This window comes from Eleutherodactylus coqui, chromosome 3, assembly GCF_035609145.1.
Source record: "Eleutherodactylus coqui strain aEleCoq1 chromosome 3, aEleCoq1.hap1, whole genome shotgun sequence".
Classification (NCBI taxonomy): domain Eukaryota; kingdom Metazoa; phylum Chordata; class Amphibia; order Anura; family Eleutherodactylidae; genus Eleutherodactylus; species Eleutherodactylus coqui.
The window spans coordinates 25,611,705-25,633,196 of record NC_089839.1 but is presented as its reverse complement, the minus strand read 5'-3'; the positions used below and the strand labels follow the sequence as shown (position 1 = coordinate 25,633,196).

Here is a 21,492-nt window from a genome sequence, read left to right as displayed (position 1 = left end):
TACACGTTTACATTCTATTAAATGTCCCCGCAGGGTGACATCACTTGTGATGTCATCATACTCCCACCTTCTAGTTAGCGGCGATACGGACACATGACATGAGGCGGCTCGCGCAGAGCACCGCTGGGAACTGTTCTTGTTTAGCCACGACTCCAAAACAGCTGAATTTCTGCCCGAACACAAACCCCAGGAGGTCCTGACGGAGGGGAGCGTCATCACATAGCGCCATCCTTCTGTAGTGGTGAGGAATACATGTCCTTCTGCTCCAGGAGGTTTCTGTCCTCCCTCGGCTCACATTAGGACCCCCGCGTTACGGTTACCGCTGGGAATGTCATGTGACTATACCAGGCGGCTGCGGCTCACCGCCATTCACACTCAGGAAACGGGGAAAACTGTTGTAAACCAGAGTCACAGAGGCGCTCGGAGGTCGCACCCCACAGGGCGATGTTATCACGGGAACTTTGTCCAGCTGTGATATGGACGGGACGCACACAGTGAGAGGAGCCGTTATTTACTATCAATGTATTCACATGAGTAATATTTTTTCATTCTGCATTTCTGTGTGCATTGTATATATTAGTGTGTGTACAGTGTAGTATAGAGTGTATATATAAGTGTATATACAGCGCAGTATATATTAGTGTGTATATATATATATATATATATATATATACAATGTAGTATATATCTATTGTGTATATATTAGTGTGTATACAGTGTAGTATATATCTATTGTGTATATATTAGTGTGTATACAGTGTAGTATATGTATTGTGTATATTAGTGTGTATGCAGTATAGTATATATTGTGTATACAGTATATTGTATATATTAGTGTGTATACAGTGTAATGTGTGTATTGTATATATCAGTGAGCATGGAGTATAAAATGTGTATATTGTGTATATATTAGTGTGTATACAGTGTAGTGTATATATTGTATATATATGTGAACATTGAGTATGCCATGTGTGTATATGAATGTGTATATACAGTAGGGTATATAAGTATATATGTCTCTCACCTCCGGTCTGGTTGAAGCGCTCCATCGCTGTCTTCACATTATATCTGAATATAGCCTCAGCTCCCTTACCAATCTGTGTACCGTCCTCCCAGTATTCGGGTTCCTCCTTCTTCATCCACTCCGCTCGCGGTAACATCCTCCGGCTGACTGAGTTATAATTCACAATCTCCTGATCATCCACATATCCAGATGAAGAGTACTCCGGTATCCCGGACCCCGAAGCCGAGACCGCCGTGTAATAATAGCGCAGAGAGTGACTGTCTGAGAGAGATACAGAGTGTTACATATCACACACGGGGCGGAGTCACACCAGCGTGTTCATACACAATACAGAGGATAGAACCCACTGAGCTCAATAACGTCATTCCCATTAATCGTTTTTGCGTGTGCGAAAAAAAAAAGCGCCACGCTGTATTTTTGTGCACATTTGCTTACTGAAAGTCCCATATAAGTCTGAGAGGAGCGCAAATTCGTGATTGCACATACTTTTGAGGGAGAAAGAACACCTCTGGAGCTCATTAGGCTAAATAGCCATGTGAATCAGGGAGGGGCTGTGACCCGTGTGCATGTGGTATGACACAGCGAATACACTGCGCTTACACTGATGTGAAGCCGCCATATACTACAATCACAGGAAGAGTTATCATGTATATATGTATGGTATGTAGGGCGAGAGAGTCTCGGTCATGTATGTATGTACAGCTTGTAGGGGGACAGGGTCTCGGTCATGTATGTATGTACAGCGTGTAGCAGACAGGGTCTCGGTCATGTATGTATGTACAGCGTGTAGGTGACAGGGTAACTGATCCCCTCCATACTACCCAGAATACACTGCAGATAAGTGATATAATAACTGATCCCCTCCATACTACCCAGAATACACTGCAGATAAGTGATATAATAACTGATCCCCTCCACACTATCCAGAATACACCGCAGATAAGTAATATAATAACTGATCTCCTCCATACTACCCAGAATACACTGCAGATAAGTGATATAATAACTGATCCCCTCCATACTCCCCAGAATACACTGCAGATAAGTGATAAAATAACTGATCCCCTCCATACTCCCCAGAATACACTGCAGATAAGTGATATAATAACTGATCCTCCTCCATACTCACCAGAATACACTGCAGATAAGTGATATAATAACTGATCCTCCTCCATACTCACCAGAATACACTGCAGATAAGTGATATAATAACTGATCCTCCTCCATACTGACCAGAATACACTGCAGATAAGTGATATAATAACTGACCCCCCCCCCCATACTCCCCAGAATACACTGCAGATAAGTGATATAATAACTGATCCCCCTCCATACTCCCCAGAATACACTGCAGATAAGTGATATAATAACTGATCCCCTCCATACTACCCAGAATACACTGCAGATAAGTGATATAACTGATCCCCTCCATACTACCCAGAATACACTGCAGATAAGTAATATAATAACTGATCCCCTCCACACTATCCAGAATACACCGCAGATAAGTAATATAATAACTGATCTCCTCCATACTACCCAGAATACACTGCCGATAAGTAATATAATAACTGATCCCTTCCATATTACCCAGAACACACTGCAGATAAGTGATATAATAACTGATCCCCTCCATACTCCCCAGAATACACTGCAGATAAGTGATAAAATAACTGATCCCCTCCATACTGACCAGAATACACTGCAGATAAGTAATATAATAACTGATCCCCTCCATACTCCCCAGAATACACTGCAGATAAGTGATAAAATAACTGATCCATCTCCATACTACACAGAATACACTGCAGATAAGTGATATAATAACTGATCCCCTCCATACTCACCAGAATACACTGCAGATAAGTGATAAAATAACTGACTCCCTCCATACTTCCAGAATACACTGCAGATAAGTGATATAATAACTGATCCTCTCCATACTACACAGAATACACTGCAGATAAGTGATAAAATAACTAACTCCCTTCATACTTCCAGAATACACTGCAGATAAGTGATATAATAACTGATCCATCTCCATACTACCCAGAATACACTGCAGATAAGTGATATAATAACTGATCCCCTCCATACTCCTCAGAATACACCGCAGATAAGTGATATAATAACTGATCCCCTCCATACTCACCGGAATACACTGCAGATAAGTGATATAATAACTGATCCCCCCTTACTCCTCAGAATACACTGCAGATAAGTGATATAATAACTGATCCCCTCCATACTCCTCAGAATACACTGCAGATAAGTGATATAATAACTGAGCCCCCTCCATACTACCCAAAATACACTGCAGATAAGTGATATAATAACTGATTCCCTCCATACTCACCAGAATACACTGCAGATAAGTGATATAATAACTGCTTCCCTCCATACTGCCCAGAATACACTATAGATAAGGGATATAATAACTGATCCCCTCCATACTGCCCAGAATACACCACAGATAAGTGATATGATAACTGATCCGCTCCATACTCCCCAGAATACACCACAGATAAGTGATATAATAACTGATCCTCCCTCCATACTCCCAGAATACACTGCAGATAAGTGATATAATAACTGATCCCCCTCCATACTACCCAGAATACACCGCAGATAAATGATATAATAACTGATCCCCTCCATACTCCCCAGAATACACCGCAGATAAATGATATAATAACTGATCCCCTCCATACTTACCAGAATACACTGCAGATAAGTGATATAATAACTGATCTCCCTCTATACTCCCCAGAATACACTGCAGATAAGTGATATAATAACTGATCCCCCTTCATACTCACCAGAATACACTGCAGATAAGTGATATAATAACTGATGCCCTCCATACTCCCCAGAATACACTGCAGATAAGTGATATAATAACTGATCCCCTCCATACTACCCAGAATACACCACAGATAAGTGATATAATAACTGATCCCCTCCATACTATCCAGAATACACCGCAGATAAGTGATATAATAACTGATCCACTCCATACTTACCAGAATACACTGCAGATAAGTGATATAATAACTGATCCACTCCATACTTACCAGAATACACTGCAGATAAGTGATATAATAACTGATCTCCCTCTATACTCCCCAGAATACACTGCAGATAAGTGATATAATAACTGATCTCCCTCTATACTCCCCAGAATACACTGCAGATAAGTGATATAATAACTGATCCATCTCCATGCTACCCAGAATACACTGCAGATTAATGATATAATAACTGATCCACTCCATACTCCCCAGAATACACCGCAGATAAGTGATATAATTACAGATCCACTCCATACTTACCAGAATACACTGCAGATAAGTGATATAATAACTGATCTCCCTCTATACTCCCCAGAATACACCGCAGATAAGTGATATAATAACTGACCCCCTCCATACTGACCAGAATACACTGCAGATAAGTGATATAATAACTGATCCATCTCCATACTACCCAGAATACACTGCAGATAAGTGATATAATAACTGATCCCCCTCTATACTCCCCAGAATACACCACAGATAAGTGATATAATAACTGATCCCCTCCATACTACCCAGAATACACTGCTGATAAGTGATATAATAACTGATCCCCCTCCATACTCACCAGAATACACCGCAGATAAGTGATATAATAACTGATCCCCCTCCATACTCACCAGAATACACCACAGATAAGTGATATAATAACTGATCTCCTCCATACTCACCAGAATACATGGCAGATAAGTGATATAATAACTGATCCCCCTCCATACTCACCAGAATACACCGCAGATAAGTGATATAATAACTGATCTCCTCCATACTCACCAGAATACATTGCAGATAAGTGATATAATAACTGATCCCCCTCCATACTCACCAGAATACACCGCAGATAAGTGATATAATAACTGATGCCCTCCATACTCCCCAGAATACACTGCAGATAAGTGATATAATAACTGATCCCCTCCATACTACCCAGAATACACTGCAGATAAGTGATATAATAACTGATCTCCTCCATACTCACCAGAATACATTGCAGATAAGTCATATAATAACTGATCCCCTCCATACTCACCAGAATACACTGTAGATAAGTGAAGGAGAAGCACAATGAGGGGGAACATCTTCCTCATCCTGATACATTGTAGACCCCGAGTGACGAGAACATAAAGAACTTCTTCAAATAACTGGAGCCGTCAGTCAGTGACTCCGCAGACTGGAGACGGAGCTCAGCTCTGATTGGACGGAAGGTATCCTCTCCACCAATAGTAAAATAAATCTGCGGCTGGTCATCAGTTGCCGGGCAGAGTGAGGCCGGAGAGGTTAGAAGGCGGAGAAAGTGAAAGTAAAATGTTGGGATTTTCCAGAAATAATGGAGATTTGTAGAGAAGTGTGAGGAGCTGATAATGAGGAGTAAGCCGGGCAGGGAGGTCTGCTGGGTCTGTGAGGTGTGAGGAGCTGATAATGAGGAGTAAGCCGGGCAGGGAGGTCTGCTGGGGCTGTGGGGGCCGCTGTGATCACCATGGGGATGTGTAATAATAACGCCTCTGTCCACCATTGTGTCGCTCTCCTCATCAGCTTCTCATTGCTCTGTGGAGGACAGAATGGCGCGGCGAGCTCCGCGGTTCCATCCGGCGACAACAAGCGATATCTGACCGATGATAAAGGGGAATGATGATGAATGTGACGTATCTGTGAGGACAGAAGCCTGACAGCGGTGTGACCAGAGCCGGACGGACACCGCCGTCACCACGGAGATATATTCATCGCTGGAGACGCCATTTACTGTATAATCACCGCTGACATCCATGTAATGTCCTGTACAGAGAGCAGCGGCCGTAGGAGGAGATGTCACTGCACCGCAGTACCCAAGTACTGCAGCTAACTGCTGCTATAGAGACAGACATTATAGCAGAGCGTGTAAGAACTGCAGAATGGCGCCCCCCTCAGGGAGCGTCCATACAGGGCGGGATATACAGAATATCCCCCAGAAATCTGCAGCAGCGGGAAAACATCACAAACGGCTTTGGTGAGACAAAACCCCCAGCAGACCCGACCCGTATAGACGGACCCCCAGCAGACCCGACCCGTATAGACGGACCCCCAGCAGACCTGACCCGTATAGACGGACCCCCAGCAGACCTGACCCGTATAGACGGACCCCCAGCAGACCCGACCCGTATAGACGGACCCCCAGCAGACCCGACCCGTATAGACGGACCCCTAGCAGACCCGACCCGTATAGACGGACCCCCAGGCCGGCATCACACGGCAGGATTTGTGAATCTTGCGATTCGCCATCCGTACAGTGGATCTGCGGTAAAACGCAGGCATTGAAATGCGTGTATTTCTACATGTTCCTTCACACTCGCGGGTCTGAATTGAGTATTCTGCGATCGTAAGAAAAATCGCCATATGCTGTATTGTAATACGGATTTTGCGCAGACGGCCTCCATTGAAGTCACTGGATGCATGCGCCCCCCAGCCGGTACACAATAAACATGGCGCATGAACAGCGTAATCGCTTGTAACGCCGTATGAGAATATATAGAATAGGAGAGAATCTCCCCTGAGGGATGTGCTACTACTTTCTGGTGTCGTTTCCATATCTGCAATCTATTTTCCGCGTGCACAATATGCTGTGCATACACATGGAAAACCGCACGCATCCGCGATCTTCTGTCACCATTCACAATTACTATTCGCGATGGATCGCTGGTCTTACGCTGCATTTATCCGCATGCGGAATCCGACCCATCCGAGTGAGCCCGGCCTAAGGGTGCGTTCACACGAGCGCATAAACGGCGCGTTTTGCGACCAAACGTATATACGTGACCATCTGAGGCAATGGTTTCGAATGTATTCGTTCACATGGGCGATTTTACGGTGCGTAAAAACGGCAACCCGCGGAAAAACAGACATACGCGACCGAAATACGTGCCAGCGAATATTCCCTGGCCGAAAAGACCGTTTTAAAAGTAGGAACAAACGAAAATACGCTTTCTAGCGCTGGTCGTGAATCGGCGAAAAACGTTCTTTCCGGGGATTATAGGCTGCGCTCGTGCGAACGTAAAAACGCCTACGCTCGTGTGAACGCACCCTGAGGGTGTATTTACACTGATTACATTGTGCATATTTAAGGCCTGTTTCACATGGGCAATGCACGATAATTGGAGTGATATTGCATCCGTGGTCTGTACGATATCGCTGCGTTTTATTGCAGTGATACCATGATCTTGTGGCGCTACAAAATCACACGTCGTGCTACAAAGTCGCGTGACTTTATAGCACCACCTACGAGGATTTTCCTAAGGGGAGGGAGAGGAGGCGCCTTGAAATATAAGCCCTTTCCCGAAAATAAGCCCTAGTTGCAGTAACAAATAAAATAAAATCACGTAGGAAGCGCTGTCATCTCCTGCACGGGTCTCCTCTTCACCACCGACACTTGTCTTTAGTCTTCTGCCAGTCCTTCTTGGATTGGGGGATTAAAATCCCCGCTCAAGGAAGGGCTGGCTGTGATTGGTTAATGAGCTCAGCCAATCAGAGCCAGCACTCGATGATCCAATCACAGCCATTCAATCATTGTACTCTATAGCTTATTTAGGTGTATATAGAAACTAAATGATAATTAATCTCTCACCCTTGCAGACACAAATGGTATAGTCTCAGCCAATGCAGTGCTGATGCATCATGGGATTGATTGAAAGTAAAAAAGGCTGCGCCGCAGGGCTCCTTCATGCGTGCATATGCGTTTTTACATTTGCTCGTATGCGACATTAATTTGCATGAATGGATGATTTTCTGCAATCAAGTCCTGAGTTAATTAGCGTTCTCTCATCCTTTCACACGGCTGGGCATGACGTTATAGCGAAAAAATACATCGTAGCTCAGGAATCCCTCGCTGGCATAAATCCTCAGAATGACTTCACAAGCCTGAATAGAGGCACCTGTAAGCCTTTTCCTGCGTTCGACGCTACTAAACTGCCTGCCCTCCTTTTTTTCCAGCTCCCATAGGAGTCTATGGGAGCCGCCAGCGTATATCAGTCGAAAGTCAGAACCAGAATTATCTTATCCAGATGTGCGTAAAAGCCCCTGCCGATTTCGGCATAGGTTCCATTTTTATGCGGTGCAACGTTTTTACATGCCGCAATTTCGCCCATGTGAACGAATGCATTGGAATCCAATGCCTCAGAGGGTCGCGCTTCAAGGCCGGGTGTGAAAACATGGCTGCACAGCTGCGTAAAAACGCTTGTGTGAATGAAGTCTCAAGATGATACATGATAATAAGTATCAGACAGGAGGCTGCACTGCAGGGAAGTGACTGGAATACACAGAGGAGACCTCCAGAGTGTGGCAGGCAATCAGGTGAGGGGGGCCAGGATGGAAAAAGGTGTTTTATCCAGAAATGCCCTAAAACGTTTGTGTCAAGCTCATGGAAACCATAGCCACCTGCAGGGCATCCACCAATGTTATGAGGACACTGCAGCCATAGGCCTGTAATTGTTAAAAAAACAAACCGCAAAATATAAATGCATCCATCAGTAGCGGCATATACTTACAGCATATACCGTTACATCCCTGATTTAGACCAGTTTGACACAATGCATACTACCGTGTTTCCCAGAAAATAAGACACTGTCTTATATTAAATTTTGCCCCCAAACAGGCACAGTGTCTTATTTTCTGGCTGGGTGGGAGGGGCTTATACTCACCTCTCAGCTGGTGTCTGTGTCCCCCGCTATGGTCTCTCCGGCCGTGTGCAGGCTGCTGTGTAATCCTCCCTGCTGTCAGATGATTCTCTCTCTGGCGCAAATATCTGAACATCTTCACACACGATGATCCGCTTCTACATACACAGCGGCACACAACAGCGCCTCCTAAGGGCTTAAACACACGGGCGCGATTGTGTCCAGTTACACTTCCGTGATCCAGCTCCATACTCCCCAGAATACACAGCAGATAAGTGATGTAATAACTGATCTCCTCCATATTCACCAGAATACACCGCAGATAAGTGATATAATAATTGATCTGGCTCCATACTCCCCAGAATACACCACAGATAAGTGTTATAATAACTGACCCCCTCCATACTCACCAGAATACATAGCAGATGAGTGATATAATAACTGATCCCCTCCATACTGACCAGAATACACCGCAGATAAGTGATATAATAACTGATCCACTCCATACTCCATAGAATACACCGCAGATAAGTGATATAATAACTGATCCCCTCCATACTCCCCAGAATACACCGCAGACAAGTGATATAATAACATCCCCCTCCATACTCCCCAGAATACACCGCAGATAAGTGATATAATAACTGATCCCCCTCCATACTCCCCAGAATACACCGCAGATAAGTGATATAATAATTGATTTGCCTCCAAACTCCCAAGAATACAATGCAGATAAGTGATACAATAACTGATCCTCTCCATACCCCCCAGAATACACTGCAGATATGTGATATAAGAACTGATCCCCTCCATACTCCCCAGAATACACCGCAGACAAGTGATATAATAACATCCCCCTCCATACTCCCCAGAATACACCGCAGATAAGTGATATAATAACTGATCCCCCTCCATACTCCCCAGAATACACCGCAGATAAGTGATATAATAATTGATTTGCCTCCAAACTCCCAAGAATACAATGCAGATAAGTGATACAATAACTGATCCTCTCCATACCCCCCAGAATACACTGCAGATATGTGATATAATAACTGATCCCCTCCATACTGATCAAAATACACCGCAGATAAGTGATAGAATAACAGTTCCCCTCCATACTCACCAGAATACACTGCAGATAAGTGATATATTAAAGGAGATGTCTCGAGGAAGCAGTTAATTTTTTTTTTTTGCCCAGTCCCCCCCATTAAACATACATTACTAAGCCCCCCTGTAAATGACATTTCTAGCTGGTTCGTACTTACCGTTCCAGCGTTTCAGCAACTTATAAAAGTTTCCTCAAGATGGCCGCCGGCTCTTTCCCCGTCGCTCGCTGCAGCCCGACGTGCGCGCTCCCGAGACGCCGCCAGCTGTGTCTCCATGGCAACCGGACGCCCCGCAGCCGCCGACCAGACGCCCACCGCCAGGCAGCAGGTAACCGGCGCTAGCCCCCGGCTCCCCAGCGCTAGACCCTCAGCCCAGGTGAAGGCCCCGGAGCCCAGCGCTAGGTTCCGGAGCCCAGCGCTAGTTCCCCCGGCCTAGCGGCAGCCCCCCCCGGCCTAGCGACAGCCCCCCCATCGCAGCGACAGCCCCCCCGGCCTAGCGACAGCCCCCCCATCGCAGCGACATCCCCCCCGGCCTAGCGACAGCCCCCCCATCGCAGCGACAGCCCCCCCATCGCAGCGGCAGCCCCCCCCCGGCCTAGCGACAGCCCCACCATCGCAGCGACAGCCCCCCCGGCCTAGCGCTAGTTCCCCCATCACAGCGGCAGCCCCCCCCCGGCGCAGCGGCAGCCCGGCGCAGCGGCAGCCCCCCCCGGCGCAGCAACAGCCCCCCCGGCGCAGCCCGGCGCAGCGGCAGCCCCCCCCCGACCCATCACTTACCTGGGAGGCTTCTCGGGGCTGCTGGGCTGGGCTGGGCTTCTCCGCTGGGCAGCTCCAGTTTCTGCACCTTCCTCTAACAGAGGATGGTGCAGAATGGCCGCTCCAGCGCGCTCCTGAGCAGTGACAACTCGTCTGCGCATGCGCAGAAGAGCTGTAGCGGGGAGCACACTGAAGCGGCTCGTGCTGAAAGGAGAAGACCGGACTGCGCAAGCGCGTCTAAAAAAGCAAGCTGCCAGCGAATTTAGACGGAACCATGGAGACGAGGACGCTAGCAACGGAGCAGGTAAGTGGAATAACTTCTGTATGGCTCATATTTAATGCACAATGTACATTACAAAGTGCATTAATATGGCCATACGGAAGTGTATAACCCCACTTGGTTTCGCGAGACCACCCCTTTAACTGATCCCCCTCCATACTCACCAGAATACACTGCAGACAAGTGATATAATAACTGATCCTCTCCATACTCCCCAGAATACACTGCAGACAAGTGATATAATAACTGATCCTCTCCATACTCCCCAGAATACACTGCAGACAAGTGATATAATAACTGATCCCCTCCATACTCCCCAGAATACACTGCAGACAAGTGATATAATAATTGATCCCCCTCCATACTCCCCAGAATACACCGCAGATAAGTGATATAATAATTGATTCGCCTCCATACTCCCTAGAATACAATGCAGATAAGTGATAGAATAACCGTTCCCCTCCATACTGACCAGAATACACCGCAGATAAGTGATATATTAACTGATCCCCCTCCATACTCCCCAGAATACACTGCAAACAAGTGATATAATAACTGATCCCCTCCATACTCCCCAGAATACACTGCATATAAATGATATAACTGATCCCCTCCATACTCACCAGAATACACTGCAGATAAGTGATGTAATAACTTATCTCCCTCCATACTACACAGAATACACTGCAGATAAGTGATATAATACCTGACCCCCTCCATACTCCCCAGAATACACTGCAGATAAGTGATATAATACCTGATCCCCTCCATACTCCCCAGAATACACTGCAGATAAGTGATATAATAACTGATCCCCCTCCATACTACGCAGAATACACTGCAGACTAGCGATATAATAACTGATCCCCTCCATACTACCCAGAATACACCGCAGATAAGTGATATAATAACTGATCCCCTCCATACTACCCAGAATACACTGCTGATAAGTGAAATAATAACTGATCCCCTCCATACTACCCAGAATACACCGCAGATAAGTGATATAATAACTGATCCCCTCCATACTACTGATAGGGGCTAAAAGGGTTAATATATGTTGCTTAGCAAGCCATTTGAGAATTTTATGTGTAAAAGAGCTGATGACTACCTGTGGTTTCCTGTCTTGAGTTCTACGCCTGACCTGAGTGGAATCAGGAAGGTCACCAGAGCAGATGTCCTTTAGTTTAGCAAGAAATGGCTTAACCACAGAGAGTTATCAGTTTTTTAAAAAGAATGTGCTTGTCCAAGTCATATGTGAAATCACGAGTTTTTCCCTGTTTAACCACAAGTCGCATCCCTGCGAGGGCGACTGGCTATAAAAACCAAGATATACAGAGAATAAACAGAGTTCATTGCTTCAACCATATACCGTGTGTAATGGTCAATGCTTTGTCTCAAGGAGCGCTCCTACCTAGGTCAATTTGGAAACGGACTACATCACTGACCAGTCTGTTTGAGCAGACTAACCCCCAACAGTTCTTGGCGCCCAACTAGGGGGCGGGGCTTATCTTTACGGGACATCGCAACCAGTAGACTGAAACAAACTCCTGGCCCGTTGACGTGGACACTGGATCCTGAGACCCCAGACTGAAAACACCGGTGTAAAGGTAAGAGATTGTCTTACTATTATACAGTCTGGATTCTTTAGATCTGTGTCTCTAACGGACTAGAGGTTAGTTGTTGCCTGTTTCAATATATTTTCTGCCCCGCCCATATTTTAGAGTGAATAAGTTAATTTAACTGTCCTAGACGGAAGAACTCACTCATTGGGACTTAAAGAGTCATGTTGTCTGTATTGGAGATTGAAATAATTGTTATTATTATAGTCTTATTTCTGGCAGTCATATTGTTACTCTGGATCTGTTATAATATTACTAAAAGTTCCCTAAGAGGCGAAGTCTGGTCTCCCCTGAATCCTAGTGTTTGAAGTTGACCACGTTTTAGTTCTGTAAATCTATTCCGGGACAGGGAACTGTGTGTTCCCAGATAATCTCAGTGATTATCTTAGTTTACTGTGTGAAATATACGTCCTGCATACTTAGTGAAGAATAGTTGAAACTGGTCAAACATGGGGTCTGAACAATCTAAGACATATCAGACTCCTATTGAAATAATTAAAGATAGAGAAGGGGAGGACATTTGCAGACAAGCCTATAAAGTTTACAAACGTATAGGCCTCAAGAAGGCGGGAACATTCAATTATGAATTTTGGTCACAATATGAGGATAAGCATAGAAAGGAAATAAGAAATAAGGGTTTGGAAAAGGGCATGAAGGCCATCCTGGACTGCTCTAAAACAGCAGAGGACGAACACTGGGACTCCGAGTCCCGAGGCGAGGGCATTTTAGTTTATTGTCCTATGGCCCGGCCACCAATAGACGTTCCCATGGAAACCCCTACGGTTCCATTGGCCCCTCCTGTCGTCCCGGTCGCTCCACCAATGTCTCCAAATAATCCCTTTAATTCTCTGTATCCCAATTTGCCGCCCTTGCCCCCTACATATCCACAGGCTACTGCCCAGATGGATACACCTCCCTACAGCCCTCAATCAGGACCCCCGGGCCCTATAGTAAATAGGGGGCCGGCTTGGGACTGTCCACGTTGTGGTCAACAGAATGCCTGTTTTAAAGAACTCTGTACGGTATGTGGGACTCCACGTCCCAGGGACCAGTGTAGACAACCGGTTCCCTTGTTCCCTGTTACAACCTCCACTACCCATTATAGAGAAACAAACAGACCGAGTCCACCATTGGGCACGGTCAGACAAGAGGGCACCGACGGACCATCGTCTTCTAATGACAGACCCACGGACGCAAATAGACCAACTCCCGGGTCTACAGTCACTACATGGCGACCCTGGAGCGCTACAGACCAGATGGCACTGTGTCAGCAACTGCCCGATCCCCAGACAGAGCCAGCAGCTTTCCATAGAAGGTTGGAAGTCATACAGAAAAACTACTCTGCCACTTAGACAGACATGGAATGTCTTATGAATGTAAAATGTCCTCTGGGCCTTTACAATAGTATTGCCCAATTTTGTGGTCTTGAAGAACACCCAGATGACCCTCAGACATTACTTAGTGGTACTCAATATGTGGACAAGGTTAAGGCCTGGTTTAAGGATAAAGCCCAAGAGAGACGTACAGCCCTAACCCAGTGTAGACAGAACAAGGGCGAGTCTATCAAATGTTACTTTGGCCGTTTAGAGGAAGTAGGCAGAGATCTGGGTTTGTATGATTGTCCAAAGGCCATACGTAATGCTGCTTTTTGTGAAGCCTTTATGCAAGGAATAGATAAGCGCCTGTCCGACCGCGTTAAAGCATGTACCCCCGATTGGCGACAGGCCAAACCGCGTGATCTATATAAGAAAGCTGTAGGATTTGTCATGGACACAGAAGACCACGCAAAGGGTGTTATGGTTAAACATTACACCATGGAGGGGGACACAGTCCGACTTAAAGACCCCAGGCGGGAGACCCATAAGTGTTATAACTGCGGGAAGACTGGACACTTGGCCCGTAATTGTCGGGCCCCTAAACGCCCCAGACAGAACATGTCAGACGAAAGGGGGCAACAGGGAAGTACGGCCAATACCACATCATCCCGCCCACAGGGAAACAACGGGTATACCAATTACCAATGAAGGTCTGGCACTCCTTCCCCCGTGTCCCTTATAGTTACTGACACATGTGGACCACAAATTTTTCAGCCTCTAAAAATCCAGGGGAAGGAGGTGCCCTTTTTAATTGACACAGGGGCCACTAAATCATGTGTCAGTACCTCACAAGTCAATGACCTTAGTATTCCCCTCTCAGACTCCATAGCCATAGCCGTTGGAGTGTCCGGTGAACCAACACCCATGCGTGAGACCGAACCCATAGAAGTCTCCTTTCAAGGGTCACGAGTCCTCACTCGCTTCCTGGTGTCACCCGCTGGGGATTGCATCATGGGAACCGATGTGATGGGACCCCAGAGGTGCTGTATTCAGCTCCATCCTTCCGGTGAGGCTCATGTCAGTACCTCCGCGGCCGACCACCAGGTATTCTGTCTCATGGCAGCAGACTTGGTCACTCCGCCTCCTTCTTGTACTGTATATGTGTTGACCCCAGAAGATACACAGGTTCTCTCAGCAGTACCAGAGACCCTATGGGCAAAAGGGAAGACAGACTTGGGGCGTCTCCACGTACCCCCAGTCATGGTATATCTCAAAGATGGGGAAAAAGCCCCCATGATTTGCCAGTATCCCCTGGCCATGGCACAGGAAGATGCAATAGCCTCCACTATTGCAGAGTTATGTGCCTTGAATGCTTTAAAACCTTGCGTCTCACCCGCCAACACGCCACTCTTCCCGGTTAAAAAGAAAGGGAAGAAAGGCGAACCTTATACCTACCGGATGGTTCACGATCTAAGAGAAATTAATAAGGTGACCATCCTAGAGACACCTCTGGTTCCCAATCCATACACTCTGTTGTCCACCATACCCTCCGGAACCTGTTGGTACACTCTGGTCGATCTTGCCAATGCATTCATGTCAGTCCCCCTACACCCCGATTGCCAGTATCTGTTTGCCTTCACGTTCCGAGGAAAACAGTACTGCTGGACTGTCCTACCACAAGGGGCACAAAACAGCCCAACTCAATTCACCCGATGTATGATGCTTGTACTTGATGCATGGACGGTCCCACCGGGTGTGGCCCTGCTTCAGTATGTTGATGATCTCCTACTCTGTGCACCGGACAGACCTACCTGCGTTGCGGCCTCACTCAGCCTCCTTTGTTTTCTTGCAGACAGCGGGTGTAAAGCCAGTAAAGACAAATTACAGTTTTGCAAATCTCATGTTGTGTTTCTTGGTCACTGCCTAGGTCCTGGTACAAAACACCTCACGCCAGAACGTACCAAGGTGGTGGAGGACATGCCACTCCCCGCCTCCCATGCTCAGTTGCGGACATTCCTGGGACTAGTGTCATACTGTCGGCCGTGGATTCACTCTGCCTCCATGACCATGCAGCCTCTGTACGACTGCCTGAGTTCTAAGCCATTTGCTTTGTCTCCGGAAGCCGAGTCAGCTTTTCACCAGCTGAAAATACAGATCACCAGCGCTCCGGCACTGGGTCTGCCTGACTATGACAAGCCGTTCCAAATGTACGTTACAGAGATGGCGGGACATGCTACTGCCGTCCTCACACAAGAGCATGGTGACAAAAAGCGCCCTGTAGCATACTACAGTGCACATCTTGATGCAGTAGCCAGGGGTTCACCCTCCTGTGTACGAGCAGTTCTGGCCGTACAAGCACTGCTTGAGAAAGCTTCTGAGGTGGTCCTAGACTACCCACTTGATGTCCTCACGCCCCATGACGTACATGGAATTCTGACACAGGTGAGCCGTAGACATCTGTCTCTTGCTAGACAGATCAAAATGGAACTTGCAGTACACTCTTCATCCAATGTCTCATTTCAACGTTGCACAACTTTGAATCCGGCCACCTTACTGCCATTAGGTGACACTGAATCAAATGGGGGAGTAAGTACAGGGGACCAGCTTTTCGCGAATTCCCTGACTGATGAGGAGGAGGCCTTTGACGCGGAACACCAGCACGACTGTGCAGCGCTCATGGAGCAGGAGACAGCTGGGTTCGCACATGTCACTGATAAACCTCTCCTAAACCCCCACCTTGAAATGTTTGTGGATGGATCACGATACCAGAATGAGATGGGCAGATTTGTGACTGGGTTTGCTGTAGTATCAATGAATGAAGTACTGATAGGCCGCGCCTTGCCCCCACATATGTCAGCACAGGAAGCGGAGCTGTGCGCTCTGACCGAGGCCTGCAAATTAGCCCGGGGAGTCACTGCTAATATCTACACGGACTCCAGGTACGCGTTTGGCGTTGCGCATGACTATGGGCCGATTTGGCGCGCGCGGAGCTTCCTTACAGCTCAGGGTAAGCCAATCAAGAATGGTGATGCAGTAAGTCAGTTGATGTCAGCTATCATGCTCCCAAAGCAGGTAGCCATAATAAAGGTAAAAGCACACACCCAAGGGGACTCCTTGGAAAGCAGAGGCAATGAGAAGGCAGACGGAGCAGCTAAGGCTGCAGCCCTGCTGGACTGGAGGACACCCGTGTGCAGAGTTGAGACCAGGTCCTGCCCAGCGGAGGAGGATCCTGAACCCCCTGCCAAGGACCAGACTCTCTCTGTCCCACCACAGAAGGAGGTGGACCTACTCCCCTCAGGGCAAGAGCAGGAGCACTGGGCAAGTGCAGGGGCAGTAAAAGGAAATGAAGGTTGGATGATGGGTTCCCGTATGTGTTTACCTGCGGCTGCCTATCCTAGTATGGCCCTTTTGGCTCATGGAAAGGTGCACGCCTCGCGCAATGCTATGGTAGCCCTGGTGGAGAAAATGTGGTACGCTCCGGGATTTGACAGGATGGCAAAGGCATATGTCAAGGCTTGTGAAATCTGTGCACTACACAACCCCGGTCAAGTAGTAAAGACCCCTCAGAAGTGCACTCCGCGACCTTTGTACCCCTTCCAGAGACTACAGATAGACTACATCCAGTTGCCCAGATCAGGAAGGTACGAGTATGTCCTAGTGTGCGTTGATCTGTTTTCTGGGTGGGCTGAGGCATAGATGTGTAGATTTGGGGTACCAGAAACCATAGAGAGCGACCGTGGTACTCACTTCACTGGAGAGGTAATGAAGGAAGTTATGTCCGCCTTAGGAGTAGAGCAGGCGTTCCACACCCCCTATCATCCACAAAGTTCAGGAAAGGTGGAACGCATGAACGGCACACTAAAACTAAAAATTCAAAAAGCCATGGTTGAAACAGGAAAACCCTGGCCCGAGTGCCTACCTTTGGCCCTCTACTCAGTACGGACCACGCCAAATAGGAAAACAGGACTGTCCCCATATGAGATTCTCTTTGGCTCCGTGCCTAGGCTAGGACTGTACCATCCCCAGGTCTTGTCCCTGGGTCATGATAAAGTTACTTCCTTTGTGCAGGACTTATGCCAAAAACTAAAAATAACGCACGACCTAGTTTTCTCTTCTATTCCAGACCCTGATAGTTTGGAAGGATCCCACTCTCTGCAACCTGGAGATTGGGTGGTGGTAAAAAGACACATCAGGAAATCACTGGAACCTCGCTTTGACGGACCATACCAGGTACTGTTAACCACTCCCACCTCGGTCAAGTTAGAAGGCAAACCCACTTGGATTCATGCCTCACACTGCAAGAAAGTTTCAACGCCTCAGCACCACGAGGGGGGTGGAGAATAAGCCCAACCCAGGGTAGTGGGGGGGGATGGCAACCTGGACACCAGCACTGATAGTCTGGATAGGTGTATTATTTACCCTTTGTCTTCTTGGACTACTCTCTTTTCGGGACAACTCCTCACCAACGGTCAATGTAAGAAGAAGATGGACTGGTTGGGCGGAAGGACACCCCAACATGTGGGAATACCTTGCAAAAGACGTACTGAATATCTCCCACATGTGCATGCCCAACCTTCGGAGTGGGGAAGATATTTTACGGACTTGCTTACTGTCTATCCCCACCCCAATAAAGACTCTTCGCGATATATATTCAATAGTGCATAACGATAGTGATGTGGAGGAGAGCTATGTTGTCCAGGAAAATACCTTTCTTAATGTATATGAATATTGTCCCTATTGTGATGCGGTCGAACATACACTTTGGTCAAATATGACTCGTTTCCGGGTCAGGAATGTCGCTCCGGCTGAGGTATGCTATAACTTCACGTGTAATAAAGAACATATGAGAGGTTGTGCGCAGAGAACCAGGGTGACTAGTGATCCCCAGAGACTCTGTAATCGCACAGTCGAGCAATGTAGAAAGGTACAGACTCCTATGCTCTGTAACCACACAGTCCGAAGCCCCAGCCATTTTAGGCACGTCAAATTACCATTAGGCTGGGTCCTGTCCTGCGGTAACCTGACTTACACATACATCCCTGGTAATATCTCTGGTGGGCCGTGTGCACTGGCCAGATTAAGTATACTAATGTACCAAAAACCTAACAGCCCACAACTCACCAAAAGACAAAAGAGGGAGGTAGAAGGACTGGATAGCAAATGTGAAGGACCACCCACTCTGCTTAGCTACACAGAACATACGGCACTGGCGGTCAGTATTGTGGGTGTTCCCGGGTTGGCACAATATAACGCAAGAGTAATCAATGGATTGGCATGCGATATGGTAAAGGGCCTGAATGCCACATCACAGGCCCTGGACCTTCTCCTACTAGACATACAAGGAGTCAGGAAAGCAGCTTTACAAAATAGAGCCGCCATAGATTACCTGTTGCTCGCGGTAAACCACGGATGTGAGGAATTTGAGGGGATGTGTTGTTTCAACCTCTCTGATCACTCAGAATCCATTCACCAAAAGATCAATACCTTGGGAAAAATAGCTACTAGCATAAAACAGGATAAAGACCAGGGATGGTTTAGTTTTCTTAACCCTGCAAATTGGTTTTCTGGTCTGGGAGGATGGTTCATGGGAATCCTACAAAGTATAGTACAGATAATTGTCATGCTGTTGTGTATATATATAGTAATCAAAGTCATAATCTCTTGTGTGGGCAAATGTACGGCAAAAGCCTTTTCGGCCCCTGTGTAGGCCGACCCTTGCTGGATGAAGGTTAGACATACTGTCCAGGGACCTGACTAGGCCGTCAGCGCCATCGGGCGATAGAACTGGACCCTGCGTGTGTCTCCCTGATTCCAAAATGGGGGAATGATAGGGGCTAAAAGGGTTAATATATGTTGCTTAGCAAGCCATTTGAGAATTTTATGTGTAAAAGAGCTGATGACTACCTGTGGTTTCCTGTCTTGAGTTCTACGCCTGACCTGAGTGGAATCAGGAAGGTCACCAGAGCAGATGTCCTTTAGTTTAGCAAGAAATGGCTTAACCACAGAGAGTTATCAGTTCTTTAAAAAGAATGTGCTTGTCCAAGTCATATGTGAAATCACAAGTCCAAGTCATATGTGAAATCACGAGTTTTTCCCTGTTTAACCACAAGTCGCATCCCTGCGAGAGCGACTGGCTATAAAAACCAAGACATACAGAGAATAAACAGAGTTCATTGCTTCAACCATATACCGTGTGTAATGGTCAATGCTTTGTCTCAAGGAGCGCTCCTACCTAGGTCAATTTGGAAACGGACAACATCACTGACCAGTCTGTTTGAGCAGACTAACCCCCGACACTACCCAGAATACACTGCTGATAAGTGATATAATAACTGATCCCCTCCATACTACCCAGAATACACCACAGATAAGTGATATAATAACTGATCCCCTCCATACTACCCAGAATACACTGCTGATAAGTGATATAATAACTGATCCCCTCCATACTACCCAGAATACACCGCAGATAAGTGATATAATAACTGATCCCCTCCATACTTCCCAGAATACACTGCTGATAAGTGATATAATAACTGATCCCCTCCATACTACCCAGAATACACCGCAGATAAGTGATATAATAACTGATCCCCTCCATACTACCCAGAATACACTGCTGATAAGTGATATAATAACTGATCCCCTCCATACTACCCAGAATACACTGCTGATAAGTGATATAATAACTGATCCCCTCCATACTACCCAGAATACACTGCAGATAAGTGATATAATAACTGACCCCCTCCATACTACCTAGAATACACCGCAGATAAGTGATATAATAACTGATCCCCTCCATACTATCCAGAATACACTGCAGATAAGTGATATAATAACTGATCCCCTCCATACTCCCCAGAATACACTGCAGATAAGTGATATAATAACTGATCCCCTCCATACTTCCCAGAATACACTGCTGATAAGTGATATAATAACTGATCCCCTCCATACTACCCAGAATACACTGCTGATAAGTGATATAATAACTGATCCCCTCCATGCGCCCCAGAATACACTACAGATAAGTGATATAATAACTGATCCCCTCCATACTCCCCAGAATACACTGCAGATAAGTGATATAATAACTGATCCCCTCCATACTCACCAGAATACACTGCAGATAAGTGAAGGAGAAGCACAATGAGGGGGAACATCTTCCTCATCCTGATACATTGGAGACCCCGAGTGACGAGAACATAAAGAACTTCTCCTACAAACAACTGGAGCCGTCAGTCAGTGACTCCGCAGACTGGAGGCGGAGCTCAGCCCTGATTGGATGGAAGGTACCCTCTCCACCAATAGTAAAATAAATCTGCGGCTGGTCATCAGTTGCCGGGCAGAGTGAAGCCGGAGAGGTTAGAAGGCGGAGAAAGTGAAAGTAAGATGTTGGGATTTTCCAGAAATAATGGAGATTTGTAGAGAAGTGTGAGGAGCTGATAATGAGGAGTAAGCCGGGCAGGGAGGTCTGCTGGGTCTGTGAGGTGTGAGGAGCTGATAATGAGGAGTAAGCCGGGCAGGGAGGTCTGCTGGGTCTGTGGGGTGTGAGGAGCTGATAATGAGGAGTAAGCCGGGCAGGGAGGTCTGCTGGGTCTGTGGGGTGTGAGGAGCTGATAATGAGGAGTAAGCCGGGCAGGGAGGTTTGCTGGGTCTGTGGGG

General features: G+C 46.8%; 1 protein-coding gene across 2 annotated transcripts in view; it reads right to left on the bottom strand.

Moving 5' to 3' along the window:
• The window catches only part of LOC136620523 (class I histocompatibility antigen, F10 alpha chain-like), a 35,658-nt gene extending 14,570 nt beyond the window's left edge, over positions 1–21,088 (bottom strand). The window contains exons 1-2 of one of the 2 annotated variants that reach the window (XM_066595358.1): positions 20,942–21,088; positions 1,025–1,285 (exon numbers count right to left, since the gene is read on the bottom strand). In XM_066595358.1, the coding sequence (XP_066451455.1) occupies positions 1,025–1,285; positions 20,942–20,999 (319 nt within the window). In that variant the 5' untranslated portion in view covers positions 21,000–21,088. Of the gene's footprint in view, positions 1–1,024; positions 1,286–5,128; positions 5,251–20,941 lie in introns of those variants that run through there. The other variant, XM_066595359.1, reaches the window with a different exon arrangement.
• Positions 21,089–21,492: the final 404 nt, after the last annotated feature.